General features: G+C 31.9%; 1 protein-coding gene across 1 annotated transcript in view; it reads left to right on the top strand.

Moving 5' to 3' along the window:
• The window catches only part of LOC129803952 (hippocampus abundant transcript 1 protein), a 68,497-nt gene that overhangs the window by 41,953 nt on the left and 6,119 nt on the right, over positions 1-20,425 (top strand). Inside the window, exons 2-3 of the mRNA XM_055850847.1 lie at positions 14,932-15,027; positions 15,158-15,348. Of these exons, the coding sequence (XP_055706822.1) occupies positions 14,932-15,027; positions 15,158-15,348 (287 nt within the window). The remainder of the gene's footprint in view (positions 1-14,931; positions 15,028-15,157; positions 15,349-20,425) is intronic.

Below are 20,425 nucleotides of genomic sequence, written 5' to 3'. Positions count from 1 at the left end.
AGAATAAGCTTTTTTTTCATACCAAGCACAAAACCCCATCTCCTCCAGATTTTGCCGGATGCTCGAAAATATGTCTGATAAATACAGCCCTTCAATTCATCGCAATTTTATTAGAATTTAGCAGTAATTATCCACAAAATACCTTACCAAATAAAACTTTAGGATGTTTTCTTTCTAGGAAAATTCATTTGTCGGAGGTTTTTCCTATTTTTATAAGGAAATTCAAGTTTATTTGCGGAGGTGAATTTTCCATTTATCACACCATTTTTCGCAGTGTATCGCTCGGCAACTCATTTTTCATTCGGCTTTTTTCTTGGGCACCACTGCCTTAAAGGGTTAATATGTTAGAACATTAAAAATTTCGAAACCATAAGTTACACATGGGGTGATGGTGGTAATTTTTTAATCGCAACAATAAGTCTGTCAAAGAAATTCTCTATAAAATGTGGTGAAAATTTAATTAACAAAGTTTACAAAAGATTAAGAAAAAACTGCAGGGAGGCTTTCATTTCAAAAAGTGTCTCCAACTGGTTATCATTTATCATAAATCTAGAAATAATTTTCATTAAATAGAATGAAACAAGCATTTTCATTTATATTTTTTTATGATTCTGTTGACGTGTTACGTTGCAAATGATTTTTTACGAATAAAATTTGTCATGAACTCTTTCAGTTATTTTCAGATAGATTTTATTTGATCTGTAATACCAGGAAAAAAAATGAATTATATATTATACACACACGACAAGTGAGCTAGTTAATCTCATCAATTTTCAGCCGTGGAATTATGTGACAAGTATCAAAAATGTGTTGTAGAATATTTTTTGTGATAAAGCACATCAGCTGAATTTTAAATTTCAATTATTTCGCCGGTTTAATGAAGGGGTTGCTAAGTAAGAGAATACTTGTGACTTCTGCGATATTCCTAAAAAAATCTTTTTCATGAATTTCATGTTAATTAATTTCTTTTTTTTTTAATTTTAATAATGTATATTTATTTTTTTCTAATTTGAAATAAATTTAAACCGGTTACGTGTATCATTTTAAAAATTATGTATAAAAAAAGCGTGTATTTAAATGTATTACAAATTAGGAGTCGAAGAACTTTTAAATTGAATTTAAACTTGTATCAATCGAGTGTTAAATATTGTTGTGCGTATAGTATCTTATTCTTAAACCTTGAAATAACGTTTTGGGACAGAATTTTAATCGTTTCACAAGTTTTAGGGTATTGTCGCTTTTAGATAAAATATCTACCCTAATAGGAATTTCGAAGTAAAAGTTTAGCCCGTTTAAACTTTTAGGAGTCAGTGGATCATCGGCGACCCAAAATTTGTATTTGTTCTAGAATGATCTTATTTTTCTTATTTTCTTATTTTTTTTTTTAAATATTTTTTTACCTTGATAGGGTAAGTGTGCCAAATTCCGGCCAGCTTGCAATTTCGGCCACATTTTTTGTTCCTCGAGTTTCCATGAATTTTTAGTTTTTGCATACTCTTTAGGATTGTACAATGCAAAAAATAACGAAAATGTTACTTCGACAAACAAGATGATCTAAAAAAAGACATGCGAGGAATTCCGGAAGGGCAAGGAACTATGAGAATAAAGGTGACCGAAATAGGCCATCAGTGCTATGTCTACATTTTTATTCATTTTGAAATGTATTAAGAATGATTTTTGAGAAAATAAAAATGATAAACTGTCTGCAAGGTTCCAAGGAACACTCCTTATAAAAAAAAGTAACAAAAAAATTCAACTTGTATTAAAAATATTACATTTCAAACTTAAGACTTTGGCGCTTGCATACAACTATGCAGAAATTTGGCACACTTACCCTACCTTTTTTGGGACGCAAACGGCTCTTTTGAACCTAGTTGTCTAACGCCAGTCGGAAAGCCTCAAAATATACAATCTATCTTTACATATTTTTAAAGGAAACCTTTTTTAAAATCATTGTTCTTCAACTAATCCTGCCCGAAGTTTAATTACAATATTCTTGTACTATTTCTGTCAATATTTAGTGAAAATGTAATGTTTTTGGAAGTCTTATCAATGGTGAAATAGTGGCTACAAAGATGGCGTAAAAAGAGTAAAACGAATCTGAAAGGGAATTAAAGCCGTCTTCAGCTTAGAGATTTAGCCCAGTTCCCGAAGGTCTTAAAATCCTAAAAATCAAACAATTTTATTGTATTTTTTTTAATTTTAAGAAATATGCCTTTAAAATACAATCATTTGTCAAGATAAGACAAAAGTAAGAAATTAGATGAGAAATTTGACCAGTTAAGCTATATAACTAAGCCCTTTGAGCTGAACATATCTAGGACTTAAACCGAAAGACGATTTAACGTAAGAGTAATAATCAAAGTAATGATTAGATTACATTCCCATTAGTTTCCAATCAAGTCTTTTCCTGGCCTAAGCCGTACAACTATCTAGGGCATTAGGTCTGAAATTCGTATTACATTGCGTTGTCAGGAACAAAAGCTAGTTATTTCATAGGTATTGCTTCTGAATATTTATGTGCTAATATTAAGTTTTCTAAAATAAAAAAAATTAAAAAATTAAAATTTATTTAAATTTAGTCAATCTAAACGGCAAATTCAATACGACTTCTCGCATTGAATTGAATTGGATTTAATCTGTCCCATTTGTCTCAAAAAAAATTTTCGGAGCTCGTGAAAGGAAATTCGAAACAATAAGGCTCAATCCAACCTCATTTTATGTTTTTTTTGTGTGGAAAAGCGATACAAACTATATATTTTTTGTGTTTTTTCCGCTTTCTTTAGAGAAAAAAGGACCGAAAGGCTAAAAAGAAAAAAGCAAGGACAAAACATAAGCTATTTTTTCGAATGTTACAAAAATTAGATAATCAAGTTAGATGATAAACTATAAAGGTGATAAGAAACAATTAGAACGTTTTTTTTTAAATACTAATTGGCAAAAATTGAGTTCCCGCTAAAAATCTAATTCAATCTCCATATAACTAGTCATATATAATCAACTCATAAAATTAGATTCAGATTTTGGGACAATTGAATCTCAATCCAATGCGACTGTGTAAATGGTCACAAAAGTTATTGTTATATACACAAAAAAAATGTAAAAGTGTTCGTAGAATTTTGTTCTTTTTTCACGAACATTGTTCTTAACTTGATCACTTTGAACATAGTTTGTGAACAATGACAAACTTTTACGAACTTTTTAGTGAGTTATACGATTTACGAGCATTGCGTAAGGCCTCAAGGAATTTACAAACATTTACGAACAATTTTATTAAATATTGTTGTTACCGTGTATGCATTTAAAAGTTTAAAAAAAAATTTGGGAGGGAATGTCTTGCAGATAATTACAATACAGAGATCTTTTGGTTCCTCGGAGGGCAAAGGTTTGTCAAAGATAGGCCGTAAGACAATGCCTCTATTATCGTTTGTCCTCTAACTTGGAAGAATTCTCCGCATTGAACGATCGAAATAAAATTATAAGAGAGTTTATTAGTGGGAAATGTAAAAGAATTCGGTGGTTATTAACCCCTAGATTTATTTTTTATTAGCTATCAAATTTTCAGATTAAAAGATTAATAGGAGAGATCTAGATAAAATTAGGTAGCAAATGAATTTTTCTTTGTGTGCAATTTGTCGAAAAAAATGTTTAAATCAATTTGATAAATATTTCAGTGAATACGGAGGGAGTTTGTATACTCTGAATAAATAATGATTTGCTCAATATTCATTCTAAAGCAAACTATAATGTTCCACACTGTAGAATTCTACCCCTGATGGCTAATTCTACCTTGATTCTTTAACCCTGATTTTCACGTGAATATCGAATGATAGTCCTACACTGAGAGAAATCCGAAAAAGTTGAAATAACATTCCGGAAATGTTAATTTTACCCTGCAGTATTGATCCGAAATCGATGTAAATATTACCCTTTTTAGGTGTATTGGGGGTTAAAGTTACCCTTTTTCGTGTTAATTTTACCCTTAAAAATGTATAAAATTAACATGAAAAAATGTTGATATATTTTTACACCTAAAAAGTGTTAAAGTTATGAGAAAAAAAGTGAATCGGACCCTCTTTTTTTTTCTCAGTGTAAGAACTATTGATAAATTCGACTTAAAAGCTTTCCATGTTCTTTTTAACACTGCTTAGTTCAGAGATGTGTATAATTTTCAAATTCGTTTGGAATGTTTGGGTATATTCTGTAAAAGACCTTTAGATACTTTTACGACTTCCTCAAAAAGCAGGTTTTATGGTTCGTTGATGTTAGTGTCTGTGAATTGATTCAATTTTAGTTCAACATCCCATTGAATTGGATGAACTTGAGAATCACTGAAATTTTAAATTGATGTCTCAATGGAAGTTTAAGTCCACTTGAAAGAAAATGTCTCCTAGGTGGAGAAGGGGATTTTGTGTGCAATTTTCGCTGAGGAATTTCTAGAGTACACGCTATGGCACTTTTTTTTTCTCTAATGAGACAAAAACACATGGTTGGTGATTTTCTTCTTACAGTGTGCAGGTGAATGGCCAAAAAAATGTCCTAAAAGGGGTTTTTGCCTGGGTAGAAGGACACGTGTCCAATTTAAATTGTATTTCCGGTGTTTAGTGGTGCTGTGGAACATGCGGAAATGGGGTTTGTGGGGCAGTTTTCCAAGAGGTCTCCTTAATATGTTTTACCACACTCACCTCAGTTCCACTCTATTGTCATTCTGACTGAGAGCTGAATGACCATGCCAGATGTTTTCCACGAGGAAACGTATATCATCCTCCTGGATAATGAAGGCATATGATGCGAGAGCTCTGCGTTGTCGTTCATCTCGACGGATGGACCTGAGGATGGCCTTGTAGATGGATTTGTCAATTGCGGAAAGTTTTAAATTGCTACATGTCTGACAAATTGCCACGACTTTCTGTCGAGTGTGCAGTGTAAAATCAACCAATGGACGAACGTTTTTACACTTGATACACATTCGTGTGTCATCAGCTGCTGTCCAAACATTTAAGCGTGTGATTGTGACAAAAAGAAAAAAAATAATTTTATATCTACAATATAAAAATGGTGAATTAGTTTTTGAGTACAGAAAACAGATGGTTGAATTATAGATCAAATTTTCATTCCTAAACTCACTTTTGGGTTTTGTTTTGCCAACTTGAAAAATTATGTCGAGAAATAGAGTTCTCTGACGTTGATGCAAATTCTCAAGATCCTTTGGATGATAGTTACATTCCCAGAGATGTTTTTCACGTCGAAAGAGTTCTTCCAATTCGACACTGTTGCAAGTGAATTCAGTCTGATGGAGAATTTCTGTGATCTCACGAATGAGCTGAAGACGTTCCTTTTTGCCCAAATTCTCACACATTTTATTGTAGAAGTGCGTGAGAAAACGCGTTCTCTGTGATCGAATTGTATCCATTTCAATTAGTTGATCTGTAAGACAATAGACATGCAATCGATCAACGCAATTAGATTTTCGTAAACGCTGGATGTTTCACCAAGATCGTAGGTGAACTTTTTGCTATTTAGGGGGAAGTGGGACACCTTTGAATTGGGGCAGTTTTGAAATTGGGTTTTTTAATCCTATTTTTAAAATGAATTCAGAAAGTCTAGTTCCATTTAAAATTTTAAAAATTAAATTAAACAGCCGGATTTCAAAGGTACCCCATTTCAAAAGTGTCCCATTTCCCGCTATTGCATCATAAAGACCTTCTAGGAGAAATGAAAGTGTCTTGGATTAAATTAGGGTATCGTACAAGAAAATTAGTATTAGCTAAATTTTTGGTCATAAACAACCAATCACCGGATTGATTAGACAAGCACCCGTAGAATAAATTTTGGAATTCCGGACAAACTAATTTAGAGTTCAAACAACTCTCTTAAAACTTGATTAAAAAAGAACAATTAAATAATTTGCAAAGACTCTTGAATTTATTAATTACTTAATTACCAAAGTCTAAACTTTCAAATTGGATTGTTCTGAAGTCTAAATTATCTAATTCGAAGAAGGTTTTTGTTCTTTATTTGGACTGTTAAATACTTATGAACAAATCATGATCAACTCTAAATGTACAAAAAGAGAAATATTATCAAAAAAAAAAACAGTACACTGAGAGAAATCCGAAAAAGTTAAAATAACATTCCGAAAATGTTAATTTTACCCTGCAGTATTGATCCGAAATCGGGGTAAATAATACCCTTTTTAGGTGTATTGGGGGTTAAAGTTATCCTTTTTTCATGTTAATTTTACCCGTTTTACCATTAAAAAGGTGTATAATTAACATTAAAAAATGTTGATATATTTTTACACCTAAAAAGTGTTAATGTTATGAGGAAAAAATGTTAATCGCACCCTCTTTTTTTTTCTCAGTGTATAAAGACTGAAACATTTGAAGGGACATATTTCTCAAACACACATTGTAAACCGAATAAAATATTATAAACTTAACAATTTACAAAATGGCAAGACAAAACAAAATGTATTACTCCCTCTGTCCCGAAATAAGTCGTACATTCTTTCATATAAAATATACTAGCAAACGTACGACTTTTTTCGGGACAGAGGGAGTATAATCTGGGGGAAAGCGCGCTACATTCGGACGACTCAAGCTTCGGACAACTCAATTTTTTTCTATGTTCTTAATGAATTTAATCTATGGATTTTTTTCAAGAAATTTGTGACATTGAACTAGTCACTGAATATAATATTATAACGGATCAAATTAATTAAAAACATATTTTAAAAAACGAATAGTTTAAAGCTTGAGTCGCTTGAAGGTAGCGTGCTTTCCCGTATGCCACAATTTTCTACGTCAAAATAGTTAGAAAAGTTAGAAAAAGTTTTAAATTATCAGGAACACTGAGAAAAAACGGGGGTGCGATTAACTTTTTTTCCTCAGAACTTTAACACTTTTTAGGTGTAAAAATATATCAACATTTTTTAATGTTAATTTTACACCTTTTTAATGGTAAAAATAAGATAAAAAGGGTAACTTTAACCCCTAATACACCTGAAAAGCATAATATTTACACCGATTTCGGATCAATACTGCAGGGTAAAATTAACATTTCCAGAATGTTATTTTAACTTTTTCGGATTTCTCTCACTCAGTGAAGTTTCTGCATAAAATATCCTTAGGTAGGGTAAGTGTGCCAAATCTCGGCATAGTTGCATGCAAGAGCTAAAGTCTCAAGTTTAAAATGTAATATTTTTAATACAAATTGAGTTTTTTTGTAAGGAGTGTTGCATGGAACCTTGTAGACAGTTTATCGTCTTTATTTTCTCTAAAATCATTCTTTATATATTTTAAAACGAATAAAAATGTAGACATACCATTGGTGGCTTATTCCGGCCACCTTTATTCTCATAGTTTCTTGCCCTTCCGGAATTCTTCCAATGTCTTTTTCAGATTATCTTGCTCGTCGAAGCGATATTTTTTATTATTTTCTGTATTATATAATATCTAGAGTATGTAAAAACTAAAAATTCATGCAAATGTGAGGAACAAAAAATGTGGCCGGAATTTGGTACACTTACCCTAATTGAAATATTAAACTAAAATCGGAAAAACTCTGAAGAATTAACAAAACAGAAAACGAAATTTTAGAACTTTTGAACCAAGTTTACGTAACCTGGGATGTAGTATGACAAGATAATATTTAGTATAAAACTATGCCAAGTTTCAATCCGATCTGATGATTTTTTCTCGTCTTCCAAGGCAATAAAAATTGACGTGTGAGAGCGTTTTTCAAATTGGAATAATTGGAACATCGTGCAAAGATTAAGTCCTTTGATATGAATTAAAAGGATATGAAATTTCATTCCAAAATGGTAAATGAACTAAGGCATTTCCTCCTTCAAAATTAATTATTTGCAGTTGGTCATTTAAGTTACATGATGGTTTGCAAGTCTCGAATATGAACCATGCAGTGGAAATTCAAATATGCTAATCCAAATGTGATTAGTTCGCTCATTATTGCTTATTATCACAAACATCTGAATTTAAAACCAATACAATGAAAAACACATGAAAAAATCTTGCCGCGCACGTTTAAAAATCAAGAAAAACCTTTTCAAGTTCAAGTTTTTAAGCCTCAATTGTACAACTTTTAAGTATATTAATTAAGCCGATTTTATATATCGTGTTATAAATTTAAATAAAACTTAGACATTCTGATCCCAAATTTATAAAATAGTTATTTCAACGATCTCTGAAACTGGATATTCTGTTCTAAAACAAGCAAAACTTAAAATACCGGTTAAAAGAATTTCGGTTTTAATTTCCAGGATTATCTTGAACTTAGTTAAACAAAAAATTTTGAATTTATTCTGAACTTATGGATCAATTGTATCCATAGATCTTATCTAACACGGGTTTCCGACCTAAGGCTTATTTGCTCTAATTTCTTATTAATCATTTTTTTTTTTGGAAAATTTAACTTAGGATGGGATTATTAAAAATAAATGATCTTTTCAAAAAGCAATTAAATTGCTCATTTTTAAGATTTTGAGACCTTCGGGATCTCCTACCTAGGTCATCTAAGGGGTTCATGAAAATATAAAATACTCGATTTGCAATTTTCCCCACATTGCCCCATGCCATACCTGCAACGGAAGCTTAAATTTACAGAATTTGAGTCTAATGTTTTCATAAATGTAATGATGGCCCTAATGCAAAATACAAATTAGAATTATTTTAGTTCCATCTTTCTCACTAATTGGCTGAAGCTATAAAAGCTTTCAAGTTTTAACTAGCCAGCAAATACGTTAGGATGAAAATGATCTATAATGGCTCGGCAGGCACACTTTTTAGATCAAGAAAATTTCACGAAGTCGAATTTCGGATCCCTTTCTTTTCCACATGTTTTGCATATGTCTATCTCATTCTGTCGCACTCTTCTTCTTCTCTCAAACATCACTCGAAATTCAATTTAGCTAAATCGAATTTGGTATGCGAAAGAATGAGATAGTCATATGCAAAACATGTGAGAAAGAAAGGGTTTCGAATTTCGACTTCATGAAATTTTCCTGATCAAAAAGATGTGCTGGAGCCATATAAGGGATTAATTTCAATTACTTGTGAAAATAATGCTTGACTGCTATCTAATTTTATTTATTTTTACGTTTCTTATTAATGTATTACTAAATTCCAATTGTTTATAAAGTATTCTTTACAAACAGTATAAAGAGAGAGAGTCAGGCTCAGAGATTCCTTACAATAATAAAATTTTTATTTGTAAAATACTGTGTTATATATGTAATTCTATATAAAAGCGTCAAAAATTTATTTAATATTTTTATGGCAAATATATTAAACACAGTCTTACGATATTAATGATGTTGTAAAAATAAAAGAAAATTTCTAAAATACTACTTAAAGATGTTATATCTAATTAATTGCTGAGAAAGGCTAGATAAAAAGAAATTTCATTGGTGAATCAATTTCAAGTCTCTGTGAAACTTAAGATAAGATAAACAATGATATAGAAAAAAAAGATATTGTTGAAAATGAAAGAGATTGTATAGAAGAGATGAGAAAATAATGATTTCAAACAATATAGCTTATTATATACTTTTCATTTCACGTTAGGTTCACTTAAACATAATAAATTGAGTGAGTTTGTGCTAATAAATTCATTTTAAGCTAAACGCACGAGACGCTAAATTCTCTAATCAATTCTCTTTCGCAAGCAACATGGTCAATTTATGAGTAATTTAACCGGTTCTTTTTTCATAACACTAGCCATTTTTTGTATTTGAATTACTTGAGCTTCTTTGAAGAATCACTCCATAGAAAGTGAACATATTAGTTGGAGTAATTAAATTTAATGCAGAGATTACTAAAAAAAAAAAACTAAGTGATGTTGGGAATAATAGGTGTGGTATCCGAATAATAATAATAATAAGTTTGAAGTAGTATTTAATTTATGGTGTTTATGAACTCTCTTATTGCAGGGGAAGGTTCAATTGAGGGAATTATTAATGGGCAGTGATGAAAAATACACAAATGCTAAACTGCTATGACGATATGAGTTTTTTATGGTTAACATGTGTAACATGTTTCAATTTTTTTGTTGTTCACTTACTTCTGTAGCCAACCCACTTAGTGGGACGACCGAGATTAACAAGTAGTTGCTGAATACGATCCTCCTTGAGCTCCTTCTTGATCAAATTCTTCTGATATTCAATGCCATTGAGAAGTTGTATCTCTTTATCAAGTAGTACAGTAAGTTCGGAAATTTTCGTAGCTCCACTGCAGGTATCTTGTATACGTTTGAGTTCAGATAATTTCCATTTTTCTACTTGGGCATAGAGAAGTTCAAAGTCTTCTTTGGTACGTGGACAGGTTTTCCCAAGATACTCTTTCTTGAAACGATTCTCATAGATCTCCTCAATTTGTGATTCACGTCGTTTCTGTTCAGCCACAAGATTTCGCCATTCTTCAGCTGCTTCTCGGACACGTTTTCGCCACAAGTAGAGTCGGAAGTTTTTCTGAATGACTTTAGCCTTGCGAACACGTTCTAGATGAGTTACCATCTCGTCTGAGGTGATGTACCTACGGGATTTTATAATTCGATCCGATTGCGATAGGAAATATTGGCTGGAACATTGGCTAGCTCGTTCTCGATTGGTGTCCTTAAAATTGCATGATAAATAATTTTTAGATTGTCTTTTTTTTAGAATAAATATCGAACGTGACAAACACTATTTTTTCTTTTAATAAGTTATTTAGCCTTCATATTATTTTCAGGGGGCAATGTTTCGAAAATATACCATCTTGTTGTTTATATTAAATTTTAATTTCATACGTTTTTTTTTTCACGAGAACAGCAAGATAGAAATAGCTTGATTATTGTAAATAAAGCTCACAACAGATGTTTGAATTATTGAGAAACATATTACAAGGAATATTTCATAAATTATTGAATATTTCAGGTCCCAGTTGTGATAAGCTAAAAGAAATTGTTCAGTATACAATAATATTATAGCTACTCGGTGAAATGTCAGGTTTATTAATTTGGTTTAATTGGAAGAAAACGTTTAAGTCAAATATGAACAAAAATTATTATATTTTTTTTAAAGATCTTTCAAAAAAATCAAAATTGAATATTATTATGTAAGGAAATTAGTTTTCTTTTATACACTTTTTAAACCAAAATATCAAGGATTTGGATACTAATCCTCTTATTTATTTACAAAGTTTCTTCTGGTCTTTGGAATGTGAGGTTATGCTAAATGTAACCTTAAAAAATAATAAATAGAAATATAATAGGAAGAAAGTGCAAAAATCTCTGAACGTAAGTACTTAACTATTTACAACAATTGTTCATTCAAGAGACAAATAGAACGATTTTAAATAGAATTTAGAAGATTATGGAGTTTTTCAGAAACTAAGTATTTTTTTTTAAATTTAAAATTAAAGAAAATCAGAGAATGAGACCTAATAATTTAATTATACTACAAATAACTGATCTGAAAATTCATTAAATTTTAAACGTATTATTTTATAAAATCTATAAACATGACGGATCATGGCCTTTTGGAATATTATTTCTTCTTTTTTGATAAAATATTTTACATACGGTAGTTAGGTCATACATAACCTCAAATTCTAGACCTAAAGTAACTTATTTACCAATTAAAAAAAAAATCAAAATTATTTTAATGCAGATAAAATTTTACTCACGTGCGAAAATGATTTCTGACAGATAGTTTGAGTCTCTCTTGTTGATCTTTTCTCATGATTATTGATATCAACTGGTGGTCCAGTTTGTGAGAAAGCATGATGAAACTCAATTCCTGTATTTGAATTTCTGAAACCACCCAGGAAAGGCTTGACAATAGATCGATTCTCAATCTCAACTAAGATTTCTTTGACTCTGGGTTCTCCTTCTTGTGGATCATCATTGGGTATGAGCACAGTTATGATTTCTGGTAGTGTAAAGTGACTGTAGTAAGTGCTCAAATCCAAGAGCATTTTAGCTTCTCGGGCAGTTTCAGTGAGCAGAAGGTGTACCTCAATGATGCCAAAGTCATTTCGCATTAGATCTTGCAATGTGCTCTTGTCGTCAATTGTAAGACCTTTCTGCTTGATTGCCAGACAATTGGATGGAATGTTGAATTTACTTCCCATATCACGCTTAACTTCACCAATTGTAATGCGTATGTCATAGACATGGGCGACAATTTGGCTTTCACTTATTTGAAATTTCACTGTAACATCGCGATATGTGAGACTTGAGGCACGTCCTTCTGCTCCATCTCCAGCTAAATCCTCTGGAACATCTGTCGATTGGGATGATTTGGAGGTGGTACTAGTGGATGAGGAGGTGGTGGTTGATGTCTCAGTAGATGTTTCTGATGTTGTGGACATTTTTTTTCCTCTGCAGTGACCTGAAAAACTCACTGTGTGCTAACTAAATTGGTTGCGGTGACTGAGGGTGAAGTCTTCAGGGGCTTTTTTCCTATATTGATTTAATTGTTGAAATCGATATCATGGCAACGGCTTTTTTTCCACCTCAAACTCTTTCGCCCTCTTAACTTGTATATATTAGTTTTTTGGGGTATTCTTTCATCAGGCACAGCTATTGAAATTTCTCAAGTTTCGGTTTTTTGACGTTACGTTCTTTGTCCGTCTGTCTGTCTGATCAGTATACCTGTTACCAGATCTACACGCTAAACAGTTAAGGATTATGACTTGGGGCCTTTGTGACACTCGCCTTCATACTCCTCATATTTTATTCCAAAAACTACGTTATTTTGAGATTGCTCAGAAACGCGTTGTGCTACATTTTTTAATTTTGAATTCGAAAAAGTCCAAAATTTTGTCCGAGAAAACACCCTTGAATCATTTCTTTTAAAGTTTTTCAAAGTCAAATATTAAAAAGACTATAGTAAGGTTTTTTTTTAAACCGAATTCAATCTTTAAATTTGTAGGAAAGGTCTTGGAATTTGTGGCAAGTCTAAACTAGTTCCAATCCGTACGGTGTAGTAGCGAGCTATACGTGGTCAAAGTTCGACAATTGACCATTCTATACGCTATGTTTTCTAAATGTTTCTAGCGCGCCGAAAAAATTTTCGAGTTTATTAGCTGTTTTCTGTCATTGTAGAATGAATTAGCAAAAAATACTGATACAAAATAAAAGCCAATTTAATAACGAAGAGGCAACCGAAGACCCCAAATTGGCAACCTACGTGATTTTGAAGATATCTCGTGAAATGTGTACGAAAACAGGAAACATTTTACACTAAAACTGGTCTCATTTTTCAAAGATAATGTCACCCCCCTGGTCCTATATCTCCGGTTCTAATTAATTTTTTGACTTAAATTTTGGAATATATGTTCGTCTCGATGACAACTTTCAGATGTAAGGTCAAAAAGTCACCACTGGTGGCGTTTCGATAGCGTCAAAATTTAAACACATTTTTTTTCAAAAATGCCTTTGTGCAAGTTAATAAAATTTTAGAGTATTGCAGCCTAACTATGAAGTTTGTAAAAAGTGTCGTGGGTTTGCTGTGGTTATAATAGAACCACAGATATGAGGGGTCAAAGTTCACGAAATTCAAAACGCCATGTCTTCGTTTCTATTTGACTGATTTTGCCAAGCAATAGTAATAGTAGTATAGAACATTTGAACTTCGTTCAAAGATCAAGTTTTGGGGCAAAATTATAAAGCAGATTCAGGTCTATATTCCACTATCATCTTTCTGTCAGTTCATTTACATCCTTGATTTAAATAAAAAGTTTGCAATTTTTCAGAAATTTGTTTCCATATTGCTGTATCTCTCACCATCTTCAGTTCCAAATCTAATTTGAGCTTAAGGTAAATTAAGCTAATTGAAAACCTGCTCCAAATGGAAATTTTTCGCTACTCCAAATGGAAACGTCATTGTTTTCGCGATAAATACAGCACTAAACTATTATATATTTTCATACCACAGTTTTATTATTTAGATAATTTTGCTCCAAATAAAGCGAAAATCCATTCATATTCACAAATTTTAATTTGTTAATTTCTCAGAAAAATAAAAAGTGTACCTTTTCACCATAAAATTTTTCATTGATCGACCATGTTTTCCAATGAAAAACACAATGAGGTGACTGTTGTTTATTGGTTTTGTTTAACATTTATGTCATATTTCTGTCTAATTTTAATTAAATTACAGTAGAGTCTCGCTATAGTCCATATTTGGTTTCAGATTTGACACTTGGGTCGCACTATAGTCCATGTAACTTTTTAAAATTATCAACGATTTTTAGTATTGAAATTGCTCGACGGCTTCCACTTTCTTTGCGATTGACAAGTACCACATACTACTACTATCTTATAATATGGAAAAATTTCTCACTTTTTAAATATTTAGCGTAACGGTAGCGAGTGCAAAAAAATTTCCCATATAAATTTAAATCGACGTATGAGAAAGTGACTTCAAATTTTAAGAATCTCACCTACAATAAACTAAGTTTATCTGTTCATTTGTAGGTCTTTAGTTTTTCAATGACGCTTGAACCTAGGTGTTTGGCATCGCATCTATTTTGATAATATTTTCCTCCATTCTCTTTCCTAATTTGAATTCTTTTTGGCGAATTCTTTTCTTAGATAGTTACACTATAAATAAATGCTATTTCAATGAATTCAATGTAATGAATTTAAATGCAATAACCGTTAAGATGTTTATTTGACTAAAAAAAAAACTATTTAAGAATTTCTGTGTGGTTTTTGTAGAATCACAGTTCCCATCGCGTCAACAAGTTTAACCATTGACTTTTTTCTCTCCTCAAGAAGAGTACACTTGAGGAAAACAGAAATTCAATCCTCTGCCTCAGTTGAACTTGAAAAGAATGAAGTGTTTAGCGCTAAGACATATTGTAAATACAAATTGTAAGTGACAATTAGGGATTGTGTATATTTTGGTTCTTTTTGTGTATATTCCAGAGTTCCGGAATTGGAGATCCCAGTGTCTATCATGCACTTGTAGTGATATTTTTGGAATTTTTCGCCTGGGGTCTTCTCACAATGCCTGTAATTTCGGTGAGTTAAGAAAATTTTATTAAGAAATTTTTACAAATTGCACTCTTTCGCTTTGGCGCAAAACGACAGCAAAAAAAAAGAGAGACAGAAGCACGAAGTTGAGACAAAACCTGATTTGTTCAATTTGCAGGTTCTCAATCAGACTTTCCCAGATCACACATTCCTGATGAATGGCCTGGTGATGGGAATAAAGGGGATTCTCTCATTTCTCAGTGCACCTCTCATTGGAGCCCTGTCTGATGTGTGGGGTAGAAAATTTTTCCTCCTCATCACCGTCTTCTTCACATGTGCTCCAATTCCTCTCATGACCATCAATACTTGGTAATTATTAAATACTTTTTTATTGTTCCTCTCTTTAATTTCTTATTCAAACATTGCGTGTTGAACTGTGTGAGAAAATTGAATAACTCAAATGTATGTTATTTCTTGGAGCAAAAGTCTACATTTTGTCAGTGATACTGTCCTCCGCAACTTTCCCATGAAAACCTATAATTTTTAGTCTTTTTTTTAACTTCATTTTCCATATGACTAAATTTCTTCTGCACTGTGTGACTTTGAAAAAGTTCAAAAACTACAGAAAGTATCATTCGATCCATACAAAAAAAAGTTATTTTATCACTAGAGAGAACACTGAACTACAATATATTGCAAATTTCTTCTTAATTAGTTAATTTCTTGCCTAGATTCTTTAATTGCTCTTATGAGATGTAATTTGTTGTTTTAGAATCATGCTAATTTAACTCTGATTTGCCAACACTCTGGTTGGTGTCACGCATGGTCTCCCTCTTCATTTTCTTTATTTTTTTTTTTTTATTTAGCATGAAAATTTTATAAAGCACTTCTCACACTCCCAAGAATATTTGCCAGTAAAATAGGCAGGGGAGCAACACAAAAAGTGACACGAGTTCTATGATAATATCGGTCACAATTGCTGTGGACAATTTATTGTCGCAGTGTGATGTCATATGTCGACGAAACCGTGTCTATTCTTAGGCACAAATTCGCTAATGGGTCTCTCTATTGGCGTATTGTAGGTGGGGTGGGGCTATTTTTAAAATAAATCTTTTCTGGATTTTTTTTGGAAAAAAAGAGAAGAATTCATTATATAAAAAATTTGGGTTTTTATCAACAGAGTTGAAAATCTTCATTTGAAGATGAAGACTTTAATTTTAATCGTTCGAACTCGGAGATATTAAAGTTGTAGGGGTATACAAGACAGTTTAAAGGCTTTAAATTGTGCATGAATTTATTAATTTTATTCTTCTCTATCTTGAATTAATTTCTTTCTGATTAGTTTTTATTATTAATCTTCCCTACATTTTACTTACACTAACGGCCAAAACATTAAATACACCCTTCGTAAGCTTAAATACACGTGATTGGGACCGGGAAAACGCTGTAATATCCAGTTCTATTGACTGAAATTGTTTCATATATAAACCTAAGAACAGTTTTAAATAAGATTTGAGAAAATACATGTGCTACAAAATTTATAATTTGAGGATCAGTCAAAAATTACCTTTTTGGAAAAAAATGCAAAAGTAGCCCCACATTCTAAAACTGATCTAATCTTTTAATAATCACTTAATATAAGCTAAATACTATTAGTAAATATTATTAAGAGTCAGAAAAACTGAAAATAATACCGAGGGAATATTTTTGGTACGGATTGTGGTCGGTTTCCGGTGTGATGTGTTCTGAAAGGGGTTTCTTCTTTGAATATTGAAATTTTCAGCCCAAATTCTACTTTTTCATATATTTTTTATTATTTTTCAAATTACTATTTATTATTGTTGCAATTTCATTTCTTTTACTTCATTATTTTATTTAAATAAACATGAATAAAATCATCAAATTCTGTTTTCCTCGAAAAATCCTCCTTTAACTTTGATAAGCGCTTCACATATTCGGGGCATCCTGTTGATCAATTTCTACAAAATGTCTGAAGGAACTTTGCCCACACATCCTGAAGTGTTTCCACCAAAATTGGAACTGATGTCGCGCCTAATCTCGAACTTTGTGGTCGAGAAAATCCAAGAGAATTGCAATGAGGCTACAATCGGGTGACTGGCGTGGCTAATGCATTCGGTTTATTGGGCGTGGGTTTTTCTTTTCAAGAGGATAACGATCCCAAGCATTCCTCAAAGCTTTGTAGAGGTTTACTTCTTGAGAAAGAGAAACGCAGGGTCCTAAACTACATGCATTAGCCACCCTAATCATCCAATTGCACCCACACCGAAATTTTCTGGAATTTTCTAGACCAGATGGTTCGAGAGAAGGCGCCGACATCAGTTCCAATCTTGGTGGAAAGACTTCAGGATATGTGGGCAGAGTTCCTTCTAACATTTTGGAGAAATTGATCAACAGGATGCCCCGAATTTGTGAGGCGCTTATCAAAGCTAAAGGAAAATTCTTCGAGGAAAACTGAACTTGATGATTTTATTTATGTTTTTTAAATAAAATAATGAAGTAAAAGAAATGAAATTGCAACAATAATAAATAGTAATTTGAAAAATAATAAAAAATATATGAAAAAGTAGAATTTAGGCTGAAAATTTCAATATTCAAAGAAGAGACCCCTTTCAGAACACATCACACCGGAAACCGACCACAATCCGTACCAAAAATATTCCCTCGGTATTATTTTCAGTTTTTCTGACTCTTAATAATATTTACTAATAGTATTTAGCTTATATTAAGTGATTATTAAAAGATTAGATCAGTTTTAGAATGTGGGGCTACTTTTGCATTTTTTTCCAAAAAGGTAATTTTTGACTGATCCTCAAATTATAAATTTTGTAGCTCATGTATTTTCTCAAATCTTATTTAAAACTGTTCTTAGGTTTATATATGAAACAATTTCAGTCAATAGAACTGGATATTACAGCGTTTTCCCGGTCCCAATCACGTGTATTTAAGCTTACGAAGGGTGTATTTAATGTTTTGGCCGTTAGTGTACTTTGGCTTTAGTTTTATAACTCTTCATGGGTAGGGGAGACTGGGGCAAAAAGTCACAAAACGGATATTTTATTTTATTACGAGCTACCTATAATCCATCACAGAAATTTCTGATTAGCGCAGTTTTATAGGAAATTTATCTCTCTACAACCTTGTGAATGTCATTTTTCTCTATTTTGTAAGAAAATACATTTACCGAGCCGTTTTCTAAAAGGTAATTTTGCGATCATTCTCAAAAATGCTGGGGCAAATAGTATCAAGCATGGGGTAAAACTATCACATTTTGTTTCTCTTTATTACGGCCTTACGTGAATTTAAAAAATACCTAGATGATATATTTTCATAGGAAATTTATTGATCTCTTTTATAAATAGAGTTCACTCTATCTGAACGAGAAAAGCGATTTAAAACTTGTTTTCCAAAAACTATTTTTGGCAAGAAAATTCTATTCAACCATTATCTGAAAAAGCGAAAATGGCGAATTGGGCGAGATACATTTGACGAAATCTGCCGAAGATTGCCGAGTAAATGTCACTAAAGTGCAGAATAAAAACAAATCAAAAAATAATTGAAAGTTTTTTTTTCTTTTTAAAATAAAGTCGAGTTCCTCAAATTTGAACGACGGTTGCATTCAAAATGTAAAATATGAGGTTATGTGACAGAAATTTTGCATGAAGTCTGAATGAGAACTATTTTCCTCTAGTGTTTCCTCAATATTGTCGTATTATAATAATTTCCTCAACAAATTTCACCTCTTTAACAAAAAAAAATCAATTGATAAAATTCTCTAAAGTTTTTTTCCTTAATTTAGGAAAAGCGAATTTTAATGAATTCCGTTACGTTTTTGAAAATATTGTTCAAATTTGAGGGAGTGCGAAATGTCATCTATACCCCGCAAATGTTCAAATTTGAGGAACTCTACTGTAAATATCTTTAGATTCAGCTTCTTTTTGTATATCAAGTCAATAGAAAAAACTTTCTACACGTTTTATAAACTTTTTATATTGTTTTTGCTGGACGTCCTCCCTTCCTTGATTTTTCTTCTGCAGATTCCCCCTTTTTTTTTTGGTATTTTCCTGATGAGCGAATATTCCTGACACCACCACTGAATCTGAACGTCTTGATTTCTTATGGCTCCGGCACACCTTTTAGATCAGGAAAATTTCATGAAGTCGAAATTCGGATCCCCTTCTTTCTCACATGTTTTGCATATGACTATCTCATTCTTTCGCATACCAAATTCGATTGAGCTAAATTGAATTTGGAGTGATGTTTAAGAGAAGAAGAAGAGTGCGAGACAATGAGATAGATATATGCAAAACATGTTTGAAAGAAGGGGAACCGAATTTCGACTTTATGAAATTTTCCTGATCTAAAAGGTGTGCCTGAGCCATTAGGTTTGTTTTTTGGACATCCCCTTTTAGATTTTTTGAAGCTATTTTTTTCTTATGTCTGTACATAATTGTAAAGTAGAAGGTTGAAGGAATCTAGAATATTTTTTGCAAGTCTCTACCTACTTGCTATGCAGTAAATATTTAAGCTAAAAAATGACGATTTTTCAAATATTCAAATTCATAATAAATTTTATTTATTTTTTATACTTCCAATTTTTTTTCAAGCAAAACCCTTTTGGAAATAAAAACTACAATACTTACACTTAATATTTTCCATTAGAGCGAAAATTATTATTCATTGGTATTGCCAGAAAAAATTGTTAAATTTTTGGGCTATTATTGTCCCCATGGTTCATAGAGGCAAAAAATACACTGAATCAGACTCTGTTGGACTTACCAAGGTTAGATGTAAGACTTATAATTGATTATGTTACCAGTTTAATTTTTATTGTTGAATATTCGATCCGTAAAAAGTGTCTCGTCCTTAAAGGGTTAACCAATGCAAAATAAACAACAAGCGGCGACACAAGACAATGACGTTATGGCGTTTCTTTTCGCCGTGAGACATCAGATAATGCTTCGGTTTTTGTTACTTTTTGCCCCATACCTTTTATTACTTTTTACCCCAAGTGTTAATTTTTAATAAAATTATTTCTGGAGAAAAGAATATTCGGAAAATGCTAAAACGGATAGCGGCTTCGTATTCAAAGAATCCAAATCATTTAGTGTAGTCGTATATGATGAGGACAGTGGACAGAGCCGGAACTTCTGTGGAAAATCGACCGACTTCCCCAACGATTGGCACTACTTTGCCCAGTCTCACAGAGGCTTCCCACCTGTGAGAACTGGTTTCCACAGTAGCACAGCTACTCGACATAAAGGGGACAGGGAATGATAGAGGAAAAACAGGATCCAAAGTTAAATAGGGGAAATATGGTGATTTTTTTTATGGTAATGCTACATTAGGAAATATTCACCAGTGCATTAATTTTGGAAAATAAGTAGGTAAAAATTGATATCTTCTGCAAGAAAAATATTTCAAAAAT

Source organism: Phlebotomus papatasi, chromosome 2, assembly GCF_024763615.1.
Source record: "Phlebotomus papatasi isolate M1 chromosome 2, Ppap_2.1, whole genome shotgun sequence".
NCBI classification, from domain to species: Eukaryota; Metazoa; Arthropoda; class Insecta; order Diptera; family Psychodidae; genus Phlebotomus; species Phlebotomus papatasi.
This window is presented reverse-complemented; position numbering and strand designations above follow the sequence as displayed.